Below are 18801 nucleotides of genomic sequence, written 5' to 3' on the forward strand. Positions count from 1 at the left end.
GTGAGACGAGGAGGGTGAGAGAGAGAGTGAGCGTTAATGCAGTGCTTTCCCACCCTTCCACCTTCCCCCTCCTCCCCTCCCCCTCCTCTCTGCTTTGCACTGTAGATGACTCAGACCCAGGCCAGTCGAGTGAGACCTGGGGAGAGAGATTAGTGCCTCCCTGCAGGATATACGCAGGTAATCGCTGCAGCCCGATCCTCAGCCCCCGTGTCCTCTTCAAGTCACGTCACCCACTGTTGCGCCACTATGCTGCTGCAAACACACATACACACATGCACGTGTGTGTGTTTTCGCCCTGCATCTGCCCCTGTTAGAGCTAACGCATGTCTGTGTTTAGTAACAACCGACCGACAGAGACATTTTGGGGGGGGGGGGGGGGCTCGAGGAGTGTCGTCTGTACTTGGCTGGCTTAAAAGAATGCTGTCTTCTCTTTTTGTCCCCCTTTTCAAACCTCATGCTTGTCATCTGTTTCTCAGCGTGCAGATACAAGAGAAGGAGGAAAACGGTGTCACTGTGACGATGAAATTGCTTCTTGAAATGAAACTGAACTCCTTTTTGGCCTGTTCACTAAAATCTTTCCTGGTTTTATTGCAGATAAAGATGGACCAGACAAGAAGAAAGTGAAAAAGGAGGCAGGGGGCAAGAAGTCCCAGGCCAACCTTTTGTTTGGGTATCCTCTGTCAGAGCGCAAACAGATGGCTCTCCTAATGCAGATGACTGCCAACAGTCCAGGTTTGTGTGCCTGCCCTCTCACCTTAACCACATCCTCAAGATGGCTCGCAGTATATTTACTGTTGGATGAGTCATGCTTCGGAACATGCTCTCAAAGATTTCAAGGATGTTTGAGAATGTCTCGTATTTAATGTACCTGTTGAACTGGAAGGAAAGCTGCCCTGTATATTTTCCTGGTTATATTGTGTTGTTTGCATCAAACCTGTAACGAGAGACGTTGACTGAGAACATTTTTGTAAATAAATGGTTCTGTGTAGTTGAAAGGCAATGTCACTTACTACATACCTGTGGAAATGACAGACACAAGTAGGCACAGGTTTCCAATAAAACCAGTGTCACTGTAGTTGCTCAATCAAATTGCACAGCAATGCCAGTTGCCTCTGACAACATGTATTACATTTGTTGTTAATGTAATGTTAACATGAATTGATTCTGACTTTACTCATGCTAAATTAAGTGTTTCCTCCCTTCATCTGAAAGTGTGGCATTGTTTACATACTGGTTACTATATGTGATTGGTATTGATCTTCTCATGTAACTCAGCAAAAAAATAAATAAGGATATTAAACTATGCCTTTAATAAATACCAACTGAAACACACAGAGACACATAAGCATAGTCTTACATCTTCCCTGCATATTAATGCAGGTAGTTATCTCAGGCCTTTGACAGGCTTCTGCTTCAGGCATCAATTAAGCACTTTTCTATCTGCCTGCCTGTGTCCAGACTCTACTCCCAGTCATCCCTCACAAACGACCCCTGTGCAGAAGAAAGTCCCCAGCAGCGCCTCGTCTCGACAGAAGGACAAGGTCAACAAGAGGAATGAGCGAGGGGAGACTCCCCTTCACATGGCTGCCATCCGGGGAGACGCCAAGCAAGTTAAAGAGCTCATTAGCCTGGGAGCCGATGTCAACGTCAAAGACTTTGCAGGTACGATTTTCCCCAGGAGGAAATCTTTTAACAGCCTTCATCATGTCTGTATGGAAGCTATTAATAACATGAAGCTGATGAGCAGGTGCTTATTCAAAGGCAATGAGATAACAAAAACAGACATCAGTGTGCTTGTTACAGAATATGCACGTGTTGAGTTTTTTCTTGTGTGGTTTCATTTTATCTCTCTACCTGCCTGATCTACCAACAGAAATTTATGAAAAATTCTTTTTATGTCAAATTAGGGAAAATGTTTTGCAAAAGCTGAAATTAATTGCAACTTTCTGGCATTGCTGTTTTCTGTCCTCAGGTTGGACTCCTCTTCATGAAGCCTGTAATCTTGGTTACTACGATGTGGCCAAGGTTTTAATAGCAGCAGGTGCAGAGGTGAACACGCAGGGTCTGGATGACGACACGCCACTCCATGATGCCTCAAGCAGTGGGCATAAAGATGTAAGAGCTTCACTTCCTAAGTTTGTCTTGCCACAGTAATGCACTTTGGAAGTACACTTTTGCACATGTCTTACATGTCTGAAATTTATACAAAATGAGCACAAATATGTTTTCTTTAAAAATGTAATGCAGATGCACTGTATGTTGACATTTACAGTTGCAGTTTAATGATTATTTTAAAAAATGATGATGATAATTAAAAATGCAGAGCATTTCAAAATAAGGCATCACAAAAATACATTTTGACAGCAAAGCCACCTGAATGTCTACCTGTTCACCACCTGGTCAAAAAGGTGGGTGGGAGACAGATTTCTCTCCACAAAGAGTCATGATTGTCCTTAGGGATGGGAATTGATGACATTTTATTGATACCAGTGCCATTATTAATTCTGCTTATTGGTCTAATTCTTTATTGATTCCCCTCTTGACTATTGCTAATTTTTTGTGTGGTGGGGAAAAATAGTAATGCGTGTGATCCAGGTGTGCAAAAGCTCCATTGTTTGATGCCTGTTGAATTTGAAACCAGAGTTAAAGAAATGAAAGAAAAAATCTGCTCAGCTCAGCCTGCCTACATGACATAATGTTATTATAACAGGATACCCTGTTATACGCTCGGTTACTGACCAGCTGCTCAGTTAGGAAGCGGTGGCACTCTTGCGCAAGTGTCAAGTACATGGCATTCCTGGAATTTAAGACCATGTTGCGTAGAGAGATGTTTTAGCATATTGCTGTTTCCACCCTGACTTGAAATCATAATTATAAAGACATTACACTAGCAGTTGTCTAGTTGTCTTCTTTCTTCATGAACTGAAGCCATGCTTTGGACCATTCCTTTCTACCTTCATGACTCACTCTGTTTGCAAGTTTCCAGCTGCATAGATGTATGAGTTTGACATCATCATTTTGCAATGTGCAACTGTTAGAAAAGTGTACGTGCATTTACATGCACACTAGTATTGTGGTTACGATCAGGTTTTGGGAGTATTGGAGTTATGTTTTTGCATGTAAACATTTAATATGTAACATGTCATAAACCTGGATTAGACTAATCTGAGTTTAAAGAAACTTAAATATACTATCTGGACAACTCGATAATAACCAGGATATTGTGGTATCTAATAGGCCTGGGTGATGTAGCTTAAAAACCTATCACGATAGTGAAGTTTCATATTGGTCGATATTGATAATCATCAATCGTGTAAGTTGTCACTGATATTTTGTGTACACCAAAGGGTGGGAGTGGCTGAGGGGATAAAAAGATTTTCATGTTTCATGTAAACATCATATCCAGAATATAAAAAAAAAAGAGTACAAAGCTCAAAACCAGGATAACAGTGAGCATGTTAATGCACTCGCTATTATTATTATGTTTTTCTGCGACCTTAGTGTTTGTCTGGAGATTCACAATTCTCATTATATTTTATACAGATCGTGAAACTGCTACTACGCCACGGTGGTAACGCCTTCCAGGCCAACAAGCGTGGCGAGCGCCCAGTGGACGTGGCAGACTCTCAGGAGCTGGAACAGCTATTGAAAGGAGAGGTGCCACTGTCAGACCAAGACGACAGCTCTTCAGGTATGCAGAAAATGTTGTAGTGTTTGACTGACCTCCCTTTTATAGTCAAATATTAACATGCTAACTGTAATATTACAGGATATTCTTGTCTACTGCACCTCACAGTAGAATGTGTACGTTTTTCACGATAGCTGGACCAGATGGGCCTTTACTCCACCTATATTTATTGAACTACATCATGAAGTGACAGTTTTGGCAATTTTATACACAATACTAAAGATTTTATTATAACTTGAGAACTTTTTTCTTTTTCCACCAAGAAAAGAAGTAAATTGAAGTTGTCATAGAGAATATACAATGTAATCTTTAATAGCTTCATTGACTTGGATTGTATCATTTTAATATTGATTGTCTTTTCTCTGCAGAGTCTGAAGACCCTCCGTCTGTCAATCCATCCAGTGTGGATGACAACATGGACGACTCTGATACCGAAAAGGACTCTGATGGCAAACCGGCCACAAAAGCGTCATCATCTGTCCCAGGGCTGGATGAGTATGAGTTCAAGGACGAGGAAGAGGAGGAGGACCTCAGTAAAGCCCTTAACGACAGACACATTCTCCGGAGGGAACTACGACAACGAGAGAAGGAGGACAAAGATAGGAATCATGTGGCAGGAAAGCAGAGCAGCAAAGGGGATTCCTCCTCCAAGTCCAAAAAGCAGAAGACGTCTCGTGTCCACTGCAGCTCAGATACCTCCAGCGATGAAATGGAGAGCCTTCCAGAGAAAAGGAACTCCCCGACTTGCTCTCAGAGCTCAGAGAGCGTCAAGGTGGATACGAGGTCTAAAAAGGAGAACACTGAGCAAAAGGACAAGGGCAAAGTGAAGAGGAAGAGCAAAAGCCAGAATAAAAACAAGGAGAACCAAGAGGACGGGAAAGAGAACAGCAAAACTTTAGTTCTCTCTCTCGCCACCGTGTCTGAGAGTGCAGAAAAGGGTCGGGAGGAAGACTCCTTCAAGATGTCTTTCAGTCCTAAAGATGACTCATCCGTCCACCTCTTCCATTTGTCATCAATAAAATCTCCAAAACTGAACCACAGCCTGACAGACAAGCAAACACCACTCAAACAGGAAAATACTAAGATGTGCATTTCCATCAGTGACAGCTCTTGTCCGGTGGACGGTGTCAAATACAACCACTACACAGACGCAGACTACTGCACTGAAGGCTCGAGCACCAAAGGCTGCAAGCACAAGGAAAAGAGCAAACATCAGCAGAAAGACTCCAGCTTAGACGGCGATGACGGCCACTCAAGTCCGTACAAAGACGGCAGCATAGGAAACAGTATAGACAGTGCTGAAGGTGCCTTACGGAAGACCGACCTAGATGGCAAAGTAGTAAAGAAGCATAAACTTAAACACAAGGAGAAAGACAAACACAGGAGGGAGTATGAGGCAGAGCGGAGCCGGCACAGGCAGAAGGAGGCCAGGAAAGACAGCCACAGGAATTTGGAGTTTGACAGAGAGTTCTGGAAGGAAAATTTTTTCAAAAGCGATGAGACAGATGAATCTTTGCCAGTAAAAAAGGAAGGTGAAGACAACAGCTTGCTTCAGAAGACCTCTGATTCCTCTCCTGTCAAAGATGAGAGAAATGCAAAGGAGAAACACTCCGGTGGCAAGGAGAAGAGGCCGAGAGAGGAGCGAGAGAAAGACAAGGCCGTGAAAAAAGAGCGGAAGGAGGCTGCTGCTGCTGCTGCTGGTAAAGAGGAGAAGGTAAAGGATTCAAAGCCGAGTGAGCGTGACGAGAGAGTGGACTGCCACGGCTCAGGGCGGATTCCTGAGGAGACGCTGCAGAGCAACAGCATGAAAGAAGAGACAGAGGAGAAACCCATAAGTGGGATCACAGCTGATCAAGAACAGCTGGAGCCCTCTGAAAAAGGCTCACGCGAGAAAACTGACAAGAGGCTCCCAGGAAAGGAGAAGGATCCAGAAAAAATGGAGAAAAGGCATCCTGACAAGGAAAAAAAGGTTAAAGTGGAGCACTCTGACAAAGCCGAACCGCAGAACTCAGTGGATCGTTGGAAGGAAAAAGAAAGAACTGCGGCAATTTCTTCCCACTCGCCTGGAGATAAAAACTACAAAGAGAATGAAAAACTGAAATCTTTATCCACCTCAAAAAAGCATGAGGACAGCAGAAAAAATAAAGATAAGTTTGACAAGCGCTCTGATAGGGAGAGGCAGGACAGAGAATATGGTGTTGGGGATCACAGAGAAAAGGAGCGCACAAACTCTGATAAGAAAGCAAAACCTCTGGAGAAGACCACAGATCATAGTAAATCTGATCGCTCAAAAGAAAAAGACTGTGACAGGAAAAAGAGAGACAAAATAAAAGATTCCTCAAGCTCCAATCTGAAGCTGCTTTTAGAAGAGAAGAAGAGCTATCTGTCCGAGACCAGCAAATCCTTATCTGCAAAATCAAAGGAGGAAGTCGTGAGAACACCAGAGAAGGATCGTGACCGGAGAGACCGGGACAGAGACTCAGATAAACACAAGGACAAGGATAAGGACCGGCACAAAGACCGCTCCCAACAGGCCAAAAATAGCAAGGCCAAACCCAATGAGACGGACACGGACAAGGCTAAATCAAAAGCCTTGCCAGCAACGCGAGATGCCAAGCCCAAAGAGAAGAGGCTGGTAAATGACGACTTGATGCAGACCAGCTTTGAGCGCATGCTCAGCCTCAAGGACCAGGAGATTGAGCAGTGGCATCGCAAACACCTGGAGAAAATCAAACAGAAAGAGCGAGAGAGGCTCAAACAGCGCCCTCTGGCTGATCCAGGGAAGTCCAAACCTAAAGACAGAACGAAGGCTGAGCCATGTTTGAGCAAAGAGCTCATGCGCTCGAAAAGTTCTGAAGCATCTGATGTCCACAGCAGAGATAAACCCCTGAAGGACGGTGCCAGCCCCAGAACAATGTCACTCGATGGGAAGACTCTGCCTTCCATCAGCGCAAAGGTCATGTCCGCTGTGGAGAACTGTCTGACCAGATCACCTAGACCAGAAAGTGAGCGCTGTGGCCTCATGTCTAGGTCTGTGTCTTTAGTTTCTGTCGCCAGCTCGGAAGATTCGTGTCAGGCGACAACATTAACACCCAGACACGTCGAGTATGACTCTGACATGAACCTGGAAGCCTCGGACTCACAATCCGCCTTCCTCCAGTCTTCCCTTGTCATCCAAGCCACCAGATCGCCGTCTGTTCACGATAAAGATGGTCTTCCAGATGTGCCACAAAGCAATCGGACACTGCTGTCAGGGAGACATGAATCACCGTACCTCAGGGCTATTCTGGACGAGGACGCCAACTCATCAGTTGAAGGTAAAGCTGTTGAAAACCTGCCAAAATCCAGCCAGCCTACTGAGGAGGTGAGAAGAGAGGCCTCAGCAGAGACGGAGGAGAGCCTCACAAGTCAACAGTGTACGAGTTCAGTGTCTGATTCAGTGTCTGAGAGAGAAGCGGGCACTCCTGGTGGCGTAACAGACCCTGAGAGCAAAAACCTTCCAGAGTGTAGTGGCTCTCAAGCAGTGTCAACAGAGCAGAAAACACTTTCCTCCTCTGATCCTCCTGTTATGAAAGACGTCCAGTGTCTGTCAGACAATTCACAAGCAGAATGTACCAACAAGGATTCTGATCAACCATTGATACCATCAGCTTGCGTAAATGCAGAGATGTCAGCGTTCACAAACACAAAAACCTCCCAGGAAAGGGAACCAGTCCCTGCTTCTGGTTTGGAGAACGTACAGCAGACAGAACCTGGTACCACGCACGTTTCTGACCATAAAGACAATCTTCTGGAAAGTGCTGATAGAGCAGAACAGGAGAGCATGGAAACTGTGTCAGAAAGCTTGAGAACAGAAGGTGTAGGAAGTCCTGTACCATCCACCAGCTCGCACATTCCCGCCTCCTCTTCAGGGGAGTCCCTGCCAGGTTTTAGCAAAACAAACTCTGAGTCTGAATGTTCTCAAGAGGATATGGATGTAAATAACCAAGATGGCAAGAAATCAAGACCTTCCAATGATGCTGTAGGTTCATGTTTCGATGCTGCACAGGTGGAGAAAAAGGACAGCACGGCCTTAACAGCATCCTCCAGTGCAAGCCCTGAACACAAGACAGAAGAGACAACTGACATCCCACAGAGCTCGGAGAACAACAGCGGTGCTGCTTTTGTTCCAGCAGAGTGTTTGTTAGCTGAGGGCAACCTGGGCACAGACAGCTCTTCTGAATCTAAAGCGGAGTGCAGCTCAGAGCCGATGGAGGTGACGCCTGCTGAGGAAAAACCTGAGTCATCTTCATCTGGAGAAGAGCAGAGTCAAAGCACCATCCAGACGGCAGCTCAGACAGACTCCAGCAGCAGCAGCAGCAGCAGTAGTAGCAGCGCCTCAGGGAGCTCCTCTCCACAGTCTGGAGACCGGGATTCAGACACTTCAGGGGCGAAGGTCAAGGTTCGCTCTGCAGATGAGGATGTGGACATCCATGTACCGCATCCGCGCAAGAGAAAGATGCCCAAAGTGTCAACCTCCCAGTCGAGCTCCACAGTTCAGCAGGAGAAGGAGAGAGGACAGCAGTCTCTGGCTGCCATTGTGGACTCTGTAAAGCTGGAAGAGATCGAACCCTACCAGACAGAGAGGGCCAACCCGTACTATGAGTTCCTGCACATCCGCAAGAAGATCGAAGAGAAGCGCAAAGTGTTGTGCAGCGTCACCCCCCAACCACCACAGTATTATGATGAATATGTGACCTTCAACGGATCCTACCTCTTAGATGGGAATCCACTCAGCAAGCTCTGCATACCAACAGTGAGTTCTTCTTTTTTTCTTACCTAATTTTGCACACGTTTGACACATTTTTGTGATGCTTTGGCCATGTACTCCATTGACAAAAGCAGTATAAAAGAATTTGTTTGCATGGGATTTCAAGCTCTTCTTTCCAGGCTGTTCGTCAGTTGAAGCTGTCTGAGGAAGAGCCTGCAGCTTGAAACATCATGCCAATAAAATGCAAGCCTGTACTCCAGCATGTTGGGTTAACTTAAATTTCAGGGTTACGTTTTTGTCAAAGGTTATTGGTTACTTCTACAGTTACTGTGAAGATGATCTGTTGTTTTGTTTTTTTTTGTCTCTCTTGCATGACATACACTTAAGTGATGATTAGATCTTAAAGGGCTAACACCAGTTTATATGAATGATTTACTTTTGCTCACATACAAAACTGCATAAAATCCAGATAATGAAAGAAATGAGACAAAATGTGTCACAAGAGGAAAGGAAGCTACATGCTTACATAATGGACATCCAATCCCCAAAAGAAAAACAAACAAACAATAGAAAATAATTATACTAATAATAGCTAAGCTAAAATAATTTCAGGAAAATACAACAAAAAAAAACAACAAGGTACCCAAACGATAAGCAGTAAAACTAACTATTGATTCAACAGTGATCCAATAAAAACACAGAAATGCATAAATAATAAGTGCAACATTTACAGTATATTTATTTATACACATCAAGAAATAATTCACCATCATGAATTAAAAGCAATGACGATTTTCTTTTAAACATCTTTTAAGTCGAGAAGGTCTTGATAAACCTGCTTTTGCATTCCAAACCTGTACACCACAATATCCGAGGTAGTACTGACTATGTTTTGTTTCATAAAAAGGAAGGTGAAGATTATCAACCTGTCTAGTATTTTATGAATTAACTTGAATATTCTATTAGAAGAAATTTCAACCATATTAAACGAGCTGTGAATATTTTAATTCCTCACTTTGATGAGAAAGCAGTGGCAGAGCGTTGTTCTGGTGTGCTTTGGCAGCACTACACCTAAACTGACCTAATAAATATCTTATTCTGACTGATACCTGCATGCCGACTCATCAGACATCATATTACAGCTTTGATTAACTGTCTCCCTCTCCATTGTTTGAACAGATAACTCCACCTCCATCATTACCCGAGCAGCTGAAAGAGATGTTCAAACAACAAGAGGTTGTCCGTATGAAACTACGGCTACAGCACAGCATTGAAAGGGTACGTTGTTCTACTCTGGGAGCTTTTTGTTTGGGTTGGGTTGAGTGCCTCTAGACATTTTTAGTGCCACTTGTAGCAGCTGAAAATAGAACAAATTGTAAAAAATGCCTTTTTTGGAAAGCCTCTCAATGTTTTGAAGCTGTGTGGCATGTTCTTATACCCTCTTGAAGACACGGCAACAAGATTCTTGCTACAGATATTTTAACAATACATACAGTATAAGATTGGTTTCACAGTAGTAATTTGACTGATTTTCTTCTCCCCCCCCTTCAGGAAAAGCTGATTGTTTCAAATGAACAGGAAGTCTTACGAGTCCATTACCGGGCAGCAAGAACACTGGCCAATCAGACTCTGCCTTTCAGTGCTTGTACAGTTTTATTGGATGCTGAAGTCTACAACATGCCTCAAGACGTCCAGGTGAGCAGCATGGAGGCTATTAGTTACACTTGTGAGGTTCTACAGCAGCCTTGTGTTGTTTTGTTACTTATTAAAACATGTATAATTACTGTATTTCTGACGAGATGTTGTGTTCGGTTCACAGAGTGATGATGGCAAAACGTCAGTGAGGGACCGATTCAACGCCAGGCAGTTCATGTCCTGGTTACAAGATGTCGACGACAAGTTTGATAAACTGAAGGTAAGATTGCTGTGACTGCTTTCGCCCCCCACCTCCATTTAACTTAAGGTACATTTGTAGTGAAGAATAGTCTTAAAGCCCAGGGCAGAATAAGAGTCTACGTCCCGCAAAGTGTTTTTCCAGCTGAAAACTCAAGGAGTTCTTTTGAAAACAGCTGGGAACACTTGAGAGAGCAATTTTTCAGCCGAGATGCTTCAGTTTTTATGATGTGTATTTATCAACAAATACTGACTATAAAAATGTCGGCAAAAAGTATTTAGAGTATTTGCACTGGCCCTTAGGTCATCTGGTACAGACATGGATACTCAAAGACCAGCAGTATTAATTTCTCTTCTTTAGTCATCGTTCAGAACATGTACATGAAGGACGTGACTGTGATTGGACAGCTGGGTAAAAGTGACATTGACAAAGTTACACAAAACTGAACATTTTTCATCTCTTGATGACCATAAACAACACCAAATGTGCAGCGCTCAGCACAGAGTAACCGCTCAGCATCTCATCATGTTGCTGCCGTTTGTAGTAAATTGTAAATGTGCAGAAATCCCATTGCAGACAATTCAAAAAAAATACATAAACCTCAGGGGGAAAAAAGCCCTAAGGAATGATTTTTGACATTAACAGTAAATACCATAAATGTTTCTTGGTCAAGTGCTGTTATTTTTGCCCACAGCAAAGTATTTTTTCCATGAAAAACTGCTAACTTTACATGACTGGAAAAATTATGCAGCAATTTAAATTTCCCTTAAAACAACCTTGTTTATTTTGCTATGGCTGCATCCCAGTGCCCATTATTGGTGCGCATTATACTGGTTAAACAAAAAAAAAAGTCTTACCTGTTCACAGGCACTGTGTTTACCTGCTATTTCTGTCCATCTGTGGCATCTCATCGCCAGATTAAAAAGAATGAAGCGGCAAGAGCTGCCTTTCATCCACTGAGCAAGAACTGGTTGGTTTTAATAGACAGAAAGTAAATAACTCCAGCAGTAATTGGCTTGGTGTAACTGATAAACAACTTGATTTTACAAGTAATTATTTTACTTCATACAAACAGAAATCATAGATGGCAGGAGAGCCAGGCTTTAGTTGCTTGTAAATGAACTGGGCTGCAGGGAGACGCCCGACAATTATGGATGAAAAGTCTGAAGTCAGGACTGGTGGCAGAGGAAGCTTCGGATGACACTAATGTATGTTTATATGGCGCAGCAGCTCATTAAACAAAAGGTAGAGACAGACATCTTAACTGGTTTTGTCACAGTCAAGGTACAGTTTGAACTGTCCTATTTTGACAACTTTATTAATTAAAAAACAAGGTTACATAACAATCGTGAAGTGAATGTTTTTCTTTGTGAGTGTAAACTGAGCTTCTGGCAGAGTTTGAGCGCTAAAAATGTGTTTGGTGAACACTTGTGTCCAGATTGTTAAGTTATCCTGATAGGTTTCTTTTTATTTTATCACATTACGGTTGTTTCCTGAAGTTGGTAGTTTGTTCAGGGGGATCTATCAGAAATGTGAAGATTTAAATGATCACTGGGCACGAAGCAAATAACAGTTGAGATTTTGTTGTTGATCTCGATTTGAGTTTCCCAACTTCAGTTGTGACCAGTTTCATCATTGATTTCCCCTTTTAAAATCAACCCCTCAGATTTCTTGACCTTTTTTAATTGTATCTATTTTACAGTATATTATGAGATAAAGGGAAAAAGAAAACACAAGCAAAGCATGGGGACCGAGTGCGGTATACATGTCTCCCTTTCTTGGAAAGTTCTCCCTCTCATTCCTCAGGGAAAATCTCAATCACATCTCTCTTACTTTGTCCATCTGTTTGTTTGTTTGTTTTTTTTTACAACTGGGAGGTTCCTCCTTGTTTTTTGTATGCAAAAGAGAGATTCGTGATTCTCAAAAACTGTCTTTAGTAAATAGTCAGGTGCACAAATAAACACTGAAACAGGTTTTGCTTGCAGTAATCATTCCTCTTTTTCGTACTGGCCATGAAGAAATCACTTCCTAATGCACTTTAACTGTAAGTGATTGGGGACAAAATGCACTGTCCTTGTTTTATACAAAAATATATTCTAAAATAGGGATGCACGATAAATCTTTGGGCAGATTAAGTTCCTATTATTTGTGATTCTATTATCAGAATGAAAGTAAAGCTGATGAATAATGGCTGTAATATCTGTTTTGATATATTATGTTAAAGCATTAAATAGGACAATATGTATACCTCCCGATTCAGTACCATCACAATACCTGAGTGCAAATTCAATTATGTATTGCAATTCTCTAGTATTGCATTTGTTATTACAATTTACTGCAATTTCTCTTTTTAACATGTGAGAAAGTTGAATCATACACTTTCAGAGGCTGTACATTGTCATATTTCGAAAAAACAGTGAGTTTCATCTCAGCAGCATCTTTCCAAAAGATAAAATTAGTAAATAAAATAGTTAAAAATACATTTAATGCTCCTGCTCATTAAGCTTATGCTACAAAATAGAAAATATAAATATGTATGTGCTGCCCTCTCCTGGCATGCAGTGTCTCTACCTAGTATTTTTAAACCCTTTGAGAATTTTGAGTTTGAGTTTTGACCCTTTGAGGTTGCTGTAGCTCTTCGGTGTTGAAACCAGAGTAGCAGATGGAGTTATTGAGCTGTTAGTTTCCACAGAGGAGAGGAAATAAATGCCTCCCAAGTATGAGCCCACCTGAAGCAAAATGGATTGTTTAAGATATGAGGGCAATCACAATGCTAATTTCCGTTAGCACATCAAATTGAATTCTAATTATGTGTCAGCATCAAGCTAATGGAATAAGTGCTAGTTATTTAGCATGCAAAAATCCAGGAATTTTAAAAAACAGATGTACATGTACAATTTTTTTTGGCGGGAGGGAAGAAAAAAGGAATCACAAAACTTTCACCCACCACTAGCAGTTTATTTGACTTTTAGGGTATTTGTGAAGATTTGATTAACTTTACAAAAAAAATAAATAAATTAACATTTGAAGAACTCTTTTTTGTTTTTGTTGTCATAGTGGTGTCAGTTAGATTAATATTAAATCACCCGTCTTTGTTCTCTCCATCTGAGCCCTTCTTACCCTCAGTAGTATGTAAACTAAAGATTATATAGACTTCTTTTTAAAATGTAAACTTAATGCAGGTAATCATCAGTTATTGGAATCTGCAAAAAAATACATATTGTGCATTCCTATTGTATCTGAGGTTAATATGGGGCTTTTGCTGTGGACAAATAAAGTAGATATCTTCCAGAGTTCCAGCAGTTTTAGTGTGAAATTTCCACTTCTTGTTACTATCCCACCATTTTAGCTCAACAAGGAAGCGGCGTCCATGAGAACACAAAGAGACAATTTTATATGACAGTCTTTGTGTCAAACAGAGTCGTTCATCAGTCCCAAAAATGTTGTGCGCTCTCAGCGCCTGCCAACTTTATGATTGTTTTGTAAGTTTTTGTGTTCGTGCTCTGTTCTTGAGAATGATCTAAATAAGAACACCTGGTTGGACAAAATTATAATCACGTGTCTTGTCCTCCTCAGACGTGTCTCCTGATGAGGCAGCAGCATGAGGCGGCGGCCTTGAACGCTGTGCAGCGTCTGGAGTGGCAGCTCAAGCTGCAAGAGCTCGACCCGGCCACCTACAAGTCCACCAGTATCTTCGAGATCCCAGAGTTCTACATCCCACTCGTGGAGGTCAACGACGACTTCGACCTCACCCCGATATGAGCTGTGGGACAGACGTGCTTTTGCCACAGCGGTGGCTGTATCACGAGGACACGAGGAGAGGCAGCAGCTCCGTACATTCGAGGAAAAAGAAATGTGAAGTACTTAGAATGTGGTGGCAACACAAAAGAGCACTTAGAAAAGACACAATTTAACTCCTGAGCTCTTACTGTCTAGACAGATGGCTCCTCGTGCAGAAAAGACGGGGTCCACGCCGTAGACAAAGCCCAGGGAGCAGAGACCAAACGCTGGGTCGGGCGGTGCAGCATCCACCTGCTCCTGCTACTCATCACGCAGGGTCACACACAACTGAAAGATTTCAATTGTTTTCAAAGTGAGTGTTCATACATTGTGTACAGACTGTGCTCTTAATTTTTTAACTTATTTTATACATAAAACAATTGTGCATTTGTAAATAGTCATGTAATTATTGTTTTAAACTTGTAAAAACAAAAAGTAATAGATATTTTGATTGTAAACTCGTTCTGTCTCATGTTTTAATGGACCAAAGTTGGTTTTTATATCGAGTGTCCTCTTCGTCCGTGATGTTCTCGTTGTTGTTGGCTTAAAATCTTTAAGCATGTGTTGGCTTTTGTTGTGTTTCTTTTTCTTTTTTTACCGTTTCTTCTTCCTTCCTCATCTGGAGCTCCACGCCACAGCTGGTGTTTTTTGACTTTTGGCAATTAAAATGCTGTGCATGCGTTGCGTTGTTTGTACTTTTTTCCTAAAAAGCTGTACTGTGGACTTAATTGTGAGGTTTACTGAAGTGTTCCAGCTTTTTTTTTTTCTTCGCGTCATTGTGTTCTGTCCTTTTTGCGGCCTCACTCCTCCTCATGTGTTGTCCATTGTGTCTCGCGCACATTAAAGTCTGTTGTGGCTTCCAAGGAAAAAAAACGACAACTTACTTTTACAGTTTCAATGTGAGATCACAACAAAACCTATTTTTTCAACATAATGCCTTTTGAACGATAGTTCTAAAAAATGTCTATTTTAATATTTACTTGTTACATGACTTGTACATATTTGTAATATAATTGAATAAATTTTATTTGTTGTGAAATTAAAAACATTGGGTTCTGTGTCATTAATTTTGTTATTGCACAAGGAATCAGCTGAAACAATTTATTTGACAAATGGTTAATTGACAACAGTTTTTAATTATTTATATAATTGTTTGACTTTATCAACCAACAGATGTTGTACAGTGAGGGTTTATTTTGCTGTAATGACCTGCTCACTCTATCTTATCCCATTTATTACATGAGTACTTACTAAAAAAAAATTTTTTACTTCATTTTTTTAAATTATTCATTTAAAATAATATTTTATAGTATTTCACAAAAGTAATCAAAATAAACAGTAAAATAATACCAAACATTCACTGGTTTAGGCCTTAAATGAAGATTAATGAAGATTTTTTGTGGGGGTGTCAGTGTTGGTCTGAGATTGTGATGGGCACTTTTTTTTCTCTCTCTTTTATAAACTAATCAACAGGGTTATACTAAGTGTGGAAAAAAAAAAACATTTTACTTCACTTTAGAAAAATAAAAACTAGACCTCAGGGGAAAAAAAATGCAGACAAAATGTTCAACCAGTCCAGTTGCAGTGTTGCAGCAATTCATCACATTCACACAGGCTATTTGACAGCTCTGTCTAAAATCTAAATATCCTGCCTTCTCTCTCAAGTTTGGCAAATAAAACCTGCCACAGTTTTTCATAATCAACCAGCCAAAAGAAAAAAATATAAATGGAGGACATATTGGTTAAGAAAAGTACATCCCTTCTGTCCCCTTCAGTTTCACCTTGCTCACACAATAAACACAGCCTTTCCTCTTCTTACAAAACTAACTGAAATATAACAATAATAATAATAATTTTAAAAAACATACAGGAAATGCCTTTAGTTTTAGTCAGTTTGGTCAAACTGATCAACACAAGCATGAGGAGGCGCTGGTGCAGACGTTTGTTTAGACTGGGATGTCTGCAGGACTGTGAGTCAGCTGTCTTCACGTGAAGTGTTTGTATTGTAATACCTATTCTGAACTTCTCAAATCTGCCCCTGGCAAATACCCCCCATGGTATAATAAAAAATAAAATGACTGACACTAATAAAAAATAACCTAAAAATACAAAACATTCTCAGCCAGTAGATGTCACTGTACACAGCTTTGCACAGTCAGCTTGATGTGTTCACAGTGATGTAAATGATAAAATGTTGTAGATCTGAATAAATGTCAAACATTTATCAGATGTGTTATTCTGCTGTCTCATTTAGACTCAGTTGATGAGTTTGTTTAGTTGACATGATGCCAATTATGTGACAGTAAATATTTTACTGTGCCGATAATATAAAATTAAAATGAGACCACTCTAAAAATAAGTCACTGTAAGTGTAAACTATGCAATAGAGGCTGTTTTCACACGTCAAACATTTGTAGCAGCCAATGCAATTTTAAAAATATAAAGCCTTTAATCTTTGCTGTTCTTGCTCATTTTTTCTATATGCAACTATAAAATAAATTTAAAGGTCCAGACATGTTTTAAGACTCATAAAATCTGCTTGAAATAATAATTTGTTGATATTTTGTAAGCAAAAGGTTAAATGACTTTGTTGACAATTCCAAAAATTACACCTGCTCTTTCCTCCTCAAAAATCCTTAATCGTTAAATGTATAATTATTGTTCATATCAAAAGTTCAAGTACTGACACGGTCAGTGGAGGCTTCAAATTCTTTAATCACAGTTCTGTTAACTGCATATCTGACCATGATTGGCTTCTGAACTAAACTAGTTCTCTCTTTGAACACATCTTGACTAAAAAACAACAAAACAAACAGGCATAACAAACAAAAAACAAGCCATATTCTCACCAAAAATAATAATACTGACATCCATGTTACCCAACACATCACCAGAAAGACAGATACAAAATGAAACGATGCGTTAGTTTCCCGGGCATGTCGGGCTCCATGCCTCCCTCATCACATCCGGCCGGGGTGACCATCAGTCTGTTTGTGATTGTGCATTTTGCAGTCTCAGCATCAAAGTTATTTTTTTTCATTGTTTTAATTTCCCTTGGTCTCTAACCACAGTGTGTCAAAAACTGGAGGCTCTTGTTTTGAAGCCAGCTCAGTGTTATTGCTGTGTTGTATCTTTTTCCTGCTCATCACTCTTCTGCGATGGCCCCAAAGATGGTCAACAGGGGATCCACGGGTATCTGCAACCATATTATCTCATCACGTGAATCAGATACTTTCCTCCAAAAGTTATCCAAGAGAGGGCACCTCCACAATATATGTGTATGGTTTGCAGACTCCTCTCCACATTTCCTCCAACGTGCACGTTTGACTAGGGTCTATTCTAGACTGCAGTCGTTTCAGTGTAATGTGTAGTTACTTCATGAACTGGCAACTGAATATTTTAGTATTTTAAGGTTAAAGGGATACTTCACCCAAAAATGAAAATTCTGTCATTATCTACTCATCAGCTGAACACTTGACAGTGATTTTTACCCTTTGTGTCATAATATACGCTCATTATCACAGAAAATACCACATGAGTCGACTTGTTATGTAGACTGTCAGTGTAATTAGACTGAGTTTAACCGAGTCACTGCCCCAACTTTTACCTCAAACAGTTCATTTTAACCCACAACCATCATTTTAGACTCGTGATACATACTTCCTCTAAACTTCATAATTATGCTTCAAATTCATTTTCTTATGTTTAGATATAAGAATAACTTTACATAATTTTGCCTTTTCTCTTGGATTACATTTACATTGTTGAAATGAGTCACTCTTCTAAAATCTGACACTGAAATGTGTCTTCCTTGATTGACAGTGTGCCTTTTTCCATTTTTCAAATACATTTTCAATTGCTTTGGAGTATTTTGTCGTTTTATTTTTGCTGGGCAGAAATGTAATTTGTGACAACATACTATTAGAGCTTGTATTTGTGAAATTAAAATATATTATCTAATGTCATTTCTTTCTAAAATAAGACCTACTTGGAGAAGCAGAGAGGAGTACCAGCACTGAAGTTAAGTGGTGTACTGTTGTGGACATGGTCAGTAAAGAAACGTATTTTAACCACATTAATATAAGTTTAAATGTACACTATATTTATAATATTATCACAGTTTTTTTGCCCACAAAACAGCCTTTTCTGACAGGGAAAAATCAACCAAACTCCACAGGTGAATCGGTCATTTTACCTCACTGAACACAGGAGTTACTGGTCTGCTGTTGTCTCAATCTGTTGGTGCGTTTGTGTCACTGGATGACTTCTGTGAATCCAAACCTTTTAAAACACCAAAGTCACACAACACAAACTACGAGGTCGAGGCAGTGGTGAACCCACAACTCTGTTCTGCAAGGTAAAATGACTGTTTTTGGCTGATATAACTGTGGTTTCCTGTGAGAAAAGTCAAAGTGGTGAAAATATTCTAAATATTGTGTACACATAAACTGATTGATTTTTTGGATGGCTAAGCTACATTTAGTTGCTAACCCTGTTACTTAGCTTCCTTCACCAGTACTCCTGCTACTTCTCCAAACTGGGGACGTGGCGACCATCATCTACTGTTGATAACACACTGACTAGGGATAAGTCATACATACATCCTCACTTCAAATAACCCAAACTATCCCTTCATTGCAATAACTCTAACCCTAAACTCAATCTTTGGCTTAGACTTTGCCTGACAGA

The 18801-nt window shown here is 40.6% G+C and overlaps 1 protein-coding gene across 2 annotated transcripts in view; it reads left to right on the forward strand.

The window, feature by feature from the left end:
- ankrd12 (ankyrin repeat domain 12) overlaps nt 1–15158 on the forward strand; it is a 48969-nt gene extending 33811 nt beyond the window's left edge. The window contains exons 4-13 of one of the 2 annotated variants that reach the window (XM_084731658.1): nt 106–177; nt 595–732; nt 1459–1662; nt 1973–2115; nt 3544–3691; nt 4057–8483; nt 9618–9716; nt 9990–10133; nt 10258–10353; nt 13909–15158. In XM_084731658.1, coding sequence (XP_084587784.1) covers nt 106–177; nt 595–732; nt 1459–1662; nt 1973–2115; nt 3544–3691; nt 4057–8483; nt 9618–9716; nt 9990–10133; nt 10258–10353; nt 13909–14094 — 5657 coding nt within the window. In that variant the 3' untranslated portion in view covers nt 14095–15158. The remainder of the gene's footprint in view (nt 1–105; nt 178–594; nt 733–1458; nt 1663–1972; nt 2116–3543; nt 3692–4056; nt 8484–9617; nt 9717–9989; nt 10134–10257; nt 10354–13908) is intronic. The other variant, XM_084731659.1, reaches the window with a different exon arrangement.
- Nucleotides 15159–18801: the final 3643 nt, after the last annotated feature.

The sequence above is a fragment of the Lutjanus erythropterus genome, chromosome 12 (genome assembly GCF_056507025.1).
Source record: "Lutjanus erythropterus isolate fLutEry1 chromosome 12, fLutEry1.hap2, whole genome shotgun sequence".
NCBI classification, from domain to species: Eukaryota; Metazoa; Chordata; class Actinopteri; order Lutjaniformes; family Lutjanidae; genus Lutjanus; species Lutjanus erythropterus.